This window comes from Aplysia californica, unplaced genomic scaffold (genome assembly GCF_000002075.1).
Source record: "Aplysia californica isolate F4 #8 unplaced genomic scaffold, AplCal3.0 scaffold00470, whole genome shotgun sequence".
Taxonomy (NCBI): Eukaryota; Metazoa; Mollusca; class Gastropoda; order Aplysiida; family Aplysiidae; genus Aplysia; species Aplysia californica.
The window spans coordinates 267,547-276,753 of NW_004797740.1; the positions used below are offsets into that span (position 1 = coordinate 267,547).

At 39.5% G+C, this 9,207-nt stretch overlaps 1 protein-coding gene across 1 annotated transcript in view; it reads left to right on the forward strand.

The window, feature by feature from the left end:
• The window catches only part of LOC101850503 (complex III assembly factor LYRM7), a 10,892-nt gene extending 4,503 nt beyond the window's left edge, over window positions 1-6,389 (forward strand). Inside the window, exons 4-5 of the mRNA XM_013086466.2 lie at window positions 2,234-2,315; window positions 5,128-6,389. Coding sequence (XP_012941920.1) covers window positions 2,234-2,315; window positions 5,128-5,249 — 204 coding nt within the window. The 3' untranslated portion in view covers window positions 5,250-6,389. The remainder of the gene's footprint in view (window positions 1-2,233; window positions 2,316-5,127) is intronic.
• Window positions 6,390-9,207: the final 2,818 nt, after the last annotated feature.

Here is a 9,207-nt window from a genome sequence, read left to right on the forward strand (position 1 = left end):
CCCCCCCACACACACACACACAAGTAAATTTTCCTGCCTCATCAGTTGGTCCAGTGAGCACAACAGATGGCTCCTTTTTTTCACACATTACCTTCTACCTGTGTTTTATGGTGTTGGTTAAATCCTGTGTTTCGGATTGGTGTGAAACCTTTCAGTCAGCAATAAAAAAACTTTTGAACATGGCATACAGTTGTGTGGGGTGAACAGAAATGTAACTCCTGAGAACCTTGCTCTATGTGAAATCACTTAATGTGAATGAATTTTCTGATACTGATAGTATTGACTTACTCAAATTCTTTGAACCAATTCCTGTATTAGTCTCTCTACTGAATAAATAACAAACGTAAACAAATGTTTGTGTTGATACAACTTCAAATACAAAAAGACATTCTGGTCACTCTGCTATGGAAAGTGGATGCTGTACACTTTCGTCCTTTTCCCCAGAATATTTTTCCATCTCTGAAGGCTGCTAATCTGTGAACAGACCAAATTTTGCACTGTGTGTGTATTGGGGGGGGGTGTTGTTGTTGTTGTTTTTTGTAGTTTTTGTTGTTGTTGGGTTTTTTTGGGGGGATGGGGGGAGCTGTTCTTTTTTAATATGAAGGTGTTTTACATTCCAAACTACACATTAGGAGGCAAGCTTCAACCCTCTTCCTATCTGTGTGTGTTTTCCCAACAGCTCGAATATGAATATATGCATAAAACCCTGATCACAAAAACTTCAGGAGACCAAAGAATTTCAAAATGTTACTTAAGCAGATTCCCAAGTTGCAATGCCTAGAATAAAGATGAAAGAAAAACGGAGATTTTACATTTTTTCATGCTAACAGAATTTTGTGTCCTTTTATTGTTCCTCTTGGGGAAATTTTGGGTTACATTGGCAGGTACAATGGATACATAGAATAATTTTGTAGTTTCACTAATGTCACTTAATACATGATGTTAGATCATTACCAGTTCTGACAATTGTGCAAATATGATGTTTCTGGTCACAACTCTGCAATGTCCTTTTTGAGTTTGAGCTAAGGCCACGCCTGTGTCTTGCTCAGTGACATACCCCAGTGACTACCTAACGAAATACATGTATTGAGTCACCAATATTACTTGAAATTATTTGTGAGCCTAATCTCACTAGCCTCTGTAGCCAAGCCGCTGCGTTACAAATAGACTATATGGTCAACCAGCTGTTGGATTTGAGTGCAAGCACGCGCACACATACACACGCACGCACACACACACACACACACACACACACACACACACACACACACACACACACATACACATTGGTGGTGTAAGTTTGAAGATGGTAAGCTGAAACATAAGATGTACTCATAGAGGTAGCGCTGCCCAGGTCATGCTAACTCATATATCCATCATATCATCATCTGTCTCTCTTCTTTCCCTCACACTCACACCCTATCAGCATTTTACTTAGTGTATCCTTGGTCCTATTGGTTTGATGAATTATGGGTAGGTATACACTCTCTCATCTCAGTGGGTGAGTGCCAAAATTAGAGTCCCACACTGCAATGAGTTTGTAAAACACTTTTTTTTTCCCAGTTTTTATTTTATTTTCTATATTGCTATTTTCACTCTTTGTGTATATGACACTTGTACTGAAATATTTCGCTGAAATTTGAAGTAGTCAGAGTACATACGTATAAAGCAACTGATAGCACCCCGTCTGCTGTCATTTTTAACACCATGTTTAGGATGTAGATGTCAAATACATGTTTGTTGAAAGAAGTTCAAGTGGAGATAAAGCGTTTTAACAAAAAGCACAGCCGCACAAATTTTGAAGATCACTGAGTGATACTTACTCTTCTTAGCAATCATCATGTGGGGTTGTATTTCTTTATGTTGAACGCATGACTTCTCTCTGGTTATCAAGTCATTGTTAATTGTTTTTTCACTGCAGGATATCAGATAACTCTGTTTTATAGGCTTCCTTTTCTGAGATTACAATCTATGATGGCAGAATGAAACTGAAACCAGAGGTTAGCTTCATCCCTTGGATCTATTTCTTTTGATGTTTCCATTGCTCGGTGGAAGAAGTAAAAAATTACTGCTATACACTTCCCTTTCAATGCCTAAATGCCTAATTAATGCTGCCGCACGCAATGATTTAATTGTCAAGCATGGCATAGCAAGTACTTTTTTTTGTTGAAGAAGACATAGTGTTTGAACTTAGTGGCTATTTTAACATGTAATTCTCTCGTCTTGTCAACAGCTTTTGGTTCTTGCTGGAGATGTTTCCAAACTTCTGAGGACCACGGTCGTGCAGTTACGTCAAAAAGATGATGACACTTATGGTGAATATCGTAAACAATGTGTATCTTGTATCATAGTGGATGAGTTAAATCAACACAGACTACTTGTAGTTTTAATGTTATTTTGGTTTGGAACTGATACTGGGAAAGAAAAACTACTATTATCCTATCATTTTTCTCTCATTAAGAATTGCAATACATATACATGAAGGTCATTACTATTGTCTTCATGAGAGTTTTTTCAACTCAAGAAAATGGTATCCCCAAAAAAGTAATACTCCAAAGTAATTATCTCAACCCTGCTTCCGCAAAAATGTCTCTTTAAATGTATTGTCTTCGGGTTTTTTCACAAACATCACCAAAACATTGACACAGATTAGATCTAGATCTTTTTCGACTTGAAATATATTTTAATTGAGGATTGTTCCAAGGATTTTTTGTGTGATCAATATTAATAATAATAATAATAATAATAATAATAATAATGAAGATCATTTCTATAGCGCCCACTCCCGTGTAAACACAGCTCTCGGCGGTTTACATAAATGCATGTACGAACAATATTCACGCACGCCACACACACACACACACACACACATAAACACACACTCACACACACACACATTACACGCACACATGTGCACACTTGTGTGCACACACACACACACGCAAACAAACACACACATCTACTTGCTTATCACACGCACACGCTTACACATCGTTACGAAATGAGCACATACAAATGCATATAATAAAATAATATACACAATGCAATTCGCAAAATACATAAATGGATACATAGTCTTTTACATGACATTGTACTGAACATGAATCTACTAACATAAAAATGATGTCATTAAATGTGTCTTTAAAGATATTTTAAATATTTAGACTCAGATGCTGTATGTCTCAAGGGTTGGGGAAGAGAGTTCCAAACTGGTGGAGCAATTGGTGGGCAAACGATCTTTCAGCTAATTTCTTACCTCCTTTTCTAGGAATTCTTTAAAGATACTGATCGCCTGATTTTAATGATCTAGATGGAGCATAAATCTGGATGAGATCACTAAAATGTAAGAGAATTTTGTCATTGACACATTTATGACATAATATTGCAATTTAATATGACATTCTAGCTGACACGAGAAACCAATGTAACGCTCTTAACATGGGAGTAAGGTGATCCTTCTTCTTTTTCTTTAGTACAAGCCTAGCAGCATGATTTTGTAAATGTTGTAACTTGTGAAGAGTGGAATTTGGTAAGTTAGCTTGTAAAGCATTGCAATAATCAATGCTCGAAAACAAGAAAGATGACATGAGTGTTTTCAATGAGTGTTCTTTAAAAAAAATAGACATATGACCAATTCTATGAAATTAACAAAATAAAATGGTACATAAATAATTGATATGATGATATGATGTTCCACTGACAATTTTGAATCATAGTACACTCCCCGATTTTTTGCCATACCAGTAAAATACGTAGTTTTTCGTTTTCAGTACAGACATAATCAATGCCTATGGGGATATGGCTTTTCTTTGGGTTACATAAAAGAATAACAGTTTTATTTTCATTAAGCTGGAGTTTATAATACAGTCGAACCTGTGTAAGACGGCCACCCATTGTCAAGGAGAAAAGTGGCCCTATAAGACAGGTGGCCGTCTTAGGCAGGACTGATCAAGATGAAGAAAAAACATTCCTTTCTGAGGTCCCACCCGAAGGTAGCCGCATTGTTGTCGTTCTTGTTTTTGTTGTTGTTTTCGCTGGGGGGGGGGGGTTCTCTTTTTTTCTTTTGTTGCTGCTTTTGTGCAAGGGTGACAATGACAATAAAACGAAATGTGTGAGACAAGGAGGACCGAGTTCTATACTATGGTAAAACAAACACACGCGTCGCTACCATTCGGAGAAAGAGTGACGCTTCTGTCATAAGCTCAGGTTGACGTCCATTGTTACTTTGTTACAGACTGGGTAAACAGTGACCACTCATCTCACTTACGATTTGTGTACGAGTTCTGGGCGGGGCTTATGGGTTATGAGGGATCACACGCTAACCTCACCAGCAGCTGAAAATTAATATTGTTACTTATTGGTAAACAGTGGGAGGGGCCTACGCAACATGATCGGTTGGAGGGACTACCTAACAACAACGACTGGTGATTGAATTATGACAGCTCGCCCACAACGCCAGGGGCCAATGCACAATTTATGACAAAACTTAATGGAGTCACTAAGGTGGCCATCTAAGACAGGTGTTATTGCTCAGTGTGATAGGGGTTGTATGTTAAAATATGGTGGCCATCTAAGACAGGTGTTATTGCTCAGTGTGATAGGGGTTGTGTGTTAAAATATGGTGGCCATCTAAGACAGGTGTTATTGCTCAGTGTGATAGGGGTTGTATGTTAAAATATGGTGGCCATCTAAGACAGGTGTTATTGCTCAGTGTGATAGGGGTTGTGTGTTAAAATATGGTGGCCGCGGCCGCGTTGGACAGGTGCCCGTTTTACACAGTTAAATTATATAGAAAAAACGCAAGGGGGGAAATGGAAAGTGGCCGTTTGTACAGGTGGCCGTCTTATAGAGGTGGCCGTCAGGGCAGGTTCGACTGTAGTTAGTTAAATAAGTTTTCTGAATTGTGCATGAAACTTTTTTTTCCCCTCAAAAGGCTTTCAAATGTTTGCATTTTTCAAATATATAGATTCTAGATCTATGACATGCAGTAATGCTTCTTCCATCTTAGTCCAAACACAGCCAGCTAACTTACTTTGTCATAGATAACATAGCAGGGAGAGGAGCTTTTGTAATCTCTGTAAATCTCGTACGTCGTTTAATATGAATGGAATTGCTCTTTTTCTTCAGAGCTAAGAGTCACTAAAGATACAGAGATGCGAGAGAACACACTGTTTGATGAAGCTGCGCAAATACCTCCAAAGCCTCGCAGAAAAAAATGCTCCGATGCCCAGGACTCTTCAAAAACGTGAATGAAAAGGATTATTATTGGACTCCTGTTTTGTTTGTAGTGAGGATAATATTTATGAGTGAATCTACATTCTGTGAATTTCACCTTTACGTTCTCAAAGGAATTAAATGATTGTGGGATATGACGATGCCATAAGCTTATTTGAAATACAGTGGGAAATTCAGAAGATGAATTTTGTGGCCGAATTTACGTAGTTTTTTGTAAGATTTTTTTACGCCCTTGATCTGTGTAGCAGATGGAAGAGATGTCATTTCTGTGTGTTAATTACATGTTATGGGCACTGAGAAAACCGTTTAGATATTGTCAAAAGCAATTTTGAGATATCGATTGGAAGTGAACCTAAGGCTCTATTTCTGTTGCAAAGAAAGTTTTGTGAAATTTGGAAAGATAAACCATTTCTGGATCTTCATTTAAAGGGATTTTTCAAGAATAACCCTAAACCTTTTTTTTTACACATTATTTTGATGACATCATCTTCAAAGCCTTTCTCACCCTACATCAAAGTATAGGCCACGAACGAACACTTTCCACCTTTTCCTGTCCTTTTCTAGCCTCTTTATGTTTTTTCTTAATATGACATACAACGGGGGAGGGAGGGTTTATAATTTGAAAAATAATTATTCATGTGGAGGAACATTAACTTTTTTGGGCACCCACTATTGTATAGTATCAAATGAAAAAGATCTTTCTCACCTTTCCTGAGAAATCCATTTGATTGTGCCTGAATAATGCAACCTGAAACAGACGGAAGGACTGTGGGTATTTTATTTCATTCCTTTTGATTTGGGAAAATTACAAACACCACTTTCTGAAATGGGTTTCTTCAAAGCCTCTCACCTTTGTCAAGCAAGTTTTAGGGGGAGTTTTTGTACTGTTGTTGGGGGTGGCATAAGGGTTGTTCATTTGTCGGAGTGTGTCTTTTTACCTTGATGTGTGTTTGAACTGAATGCAGTGAAAGTGAAAGAAAGGGCATGTTGCAAAACTCGCCAATAGAAATCGTAAGTGAGAAAATATTTATTTTCTTTTTATTTATGTGCTTTTCAATGTTCAGTCATATACATTAGGTTTATTTCGTTGGATGAATAGAGAGTGCATGGATGTGACACTCAGAATGACTTGCAATAAAAATAAAAATACTTGACTGTGTTGTGTTATAAACTTCTTATTCATAGAGCCTTTATAAAGAGATTATTTCTATGCAACAAGATTTGTTGAGTTATCATTAGCAGTCAGTCTGAGAGGGATATGTTCTTAAGTAACCTTCAGCACAATTTGGATGAGTTGAGACCAATCAAGTCCCAACACAGCTGTGAGGTATAGTAGATCCCAACAGAAAGACGAAGATACTTGATTAAATATCTTCCTCATGTTGGAATCAAAAGAAGGAGCCTAATCATGCCACCACAGATATTTGTAGTCATAGGTAAGATAAGAGCAAAGGATGTGTGACTACAAAGAAATTACACTACTACTTTATTGTTCTTGTTATAAAGGAGAAGTAGTCCATGCAAATGAACAGCTCTTGAAGTTCCCAGTTGTGTGTAAGAATGATACTTTGCTTAAAGTCCATTTGAGTCCTTAACAGACAAACATGGAAATGGCATTTGAAGTTTGAACAATACGTTCATCATCATCATCATCATTGCCTTTCTCACCCTGGATCAGGGTAAAGGCCACAAAAAAACACTTTCCACCTTTCCTCATCCTGGGCAAGCCTTTTGCTGTTATTTTTTGTCTTCCCACTTGGCTGTATGTCAACTTCTGTGGCTCTTCTCGTGGTACCACTTGGTCTTCCCCTTGATCTTTTACCCTGTGAGTTCCAATCCAGCTTTTTCCTTGTTCTGCAGCTGCCGGACTTCCTGAGAGTGTGTCCAGCACATCGCCACAGACTTTGTCCCTCCTCATATCTGACTGGGCTCTCTCTTGTTCTCCTTTAACACTTCCTCGTTGGTGATCCTGTCTGTCCATCTGATCCTCAGTAACTTCCTTAGACACTAACTTGTTCAAGAAAACCTGGATCCTCTTTATGCAAGTCTGTGATGTGTTCCACGTCTCGCGTCCATACCACAAGACCAACTTTCCATTGGAATTGAACATTATCTGCTTTGTCTGTAGTGAGATATCCCTGGTTCTTCAAATCCTATTCAAAGATATGAAAGCAGTTGTGCCTTTCCGATGAGTGGGATTTTATTTCAGCACCTGTTCCTCCCTCTCTGTCAGTTATACTCCCATGATAGCTGAAGGATTTGACGTCTTCTCATGCATTTCCTTCTATTGTGACCTGCTCCTTTCATTGTACATCTCTATCCTTGTGACCCATTAGTTTCTGGGGTGGATCCTCAATCCAACAGACTCTGATAGGCTGTTTGAAACTGGGGTCTTTGTTTGCATCTGCTGTTCCTGGGTATGCAATAGCAGCGCCAAGTCATCTGCAAAGTCCAGGTCGTCCAACTATGCCATTTTTGTGTCATCTGGTTGTTTCCTTCATCAGCCAATCGATCGCCAAGATGAAGTGGAAAGATGATAGTAAACATCCCTGTCCCATACCGGTCTTGATGCCGGAGCTGTCAGTGCGCTGGCCATCTTGTACAATCCTGCAACTTGTCCCTTCATGCTCTTGATGAGGTTCACCAACTTCTGTGAGATTCCGTGATGTCTCAGTATCTACCATAGTGTTGCTTGGTCTTCTTGTAGTCAAGGAAGTTGTCTATAAACCGAAAGATCCACTCCAGGGACAGTTCCACTATGATAGCAGTCTGGCCAGTGGTTGACTGTTTTTTTCGAAAACCAGCCTGTTCATCCCGAAGTCTTGGATCCGTTGCAGATTTGATTCTGGCCAGATTGATTTCTTTGGAAGACCTTACCTGGTATTGAGAGAAAAGTGATCCCTCTGTTGTTGCTGCAGTTGCTGAGATCCCCCTTTTTAGGAAGCTTTGTGGGTGTCCTTTCCATTCTTTTGGGAACTTGTGCTAAGTCCAGATCTTGGTAAACAGTGGGATAAAGGAGGTCTGCCTACACATTGGCATCTATTTTTAGGGCCTCGGGTGGAACCTGGTCAGGACTGGCCGCTTTACCTTTTTTCAGCTTCTTAATGGCATCCAGGATCTCTTGTTTTGAAGGAGCATTCCTCCCACAGGGCAGTGCTACGGACTGAAGTTGTCTTTGGGCCATTCCCAAAGGGGGATATTAAATGCTTATATGCGCAGTAGAATTACAAGAATTGTAAACGGGCTGATTTATCAGTGTCATGCTCATGCTGTGCCGGAACAGCATGGGGGAACTTCTGCTGTATGGATTTTAAATGGACACAAGCGAGAGTCGGAATCCTCTTTCGGTCGGGATAAAACTCTGGGTCACTTTTAGGAAGAATAATTATATTATAAATGACAAGTGCATGGTAATCAGTGGGTGTGCTGCTAACTGATTTGATTTTTCAAAGGACCCTGGTTTGAATCCCTTTTGGGGTATCTTTTTAGATCTATATCTTAATTTGGGTGTGTGTGTTGGGGGGGGGGTGTTCGATTTGTTTAGGAGTTCCTGGCTCTGTCCTCGGAGATGGATGCCAAATTCCTAGTATCTGCCTCCTAAATTATGATGCAGTGTTGAAAATGGACATTAAATCTATACCATATACCACGAGTACGTAAACAAACGCTTGTTTTGGGGGGCAACGAGTCGGGCGCGATCGGCTTGCGCAACGATTTTTTGGTCGCTACCCGGATTCGAACCCGGGACCTTTGAATGAGAGGCCAACACCTTAACCTCTAGGCCACGTGAGCCCCCAGGGAGCTCTGTTTGTGTTAGTCAGTGTGATTGTGTCTGTGTGTGTGCGTCTTTATGTGTATGTGTCAGTATCTGTTTGTGTATGTGTCTGTATCTGTGTGTGTGTGTGTGTGCGTCTGTGTGTGAGTGTGTGGCTGTGTGTGTGTGTGTGTGTGAGAGAGAGAGAGAGAGAGAGT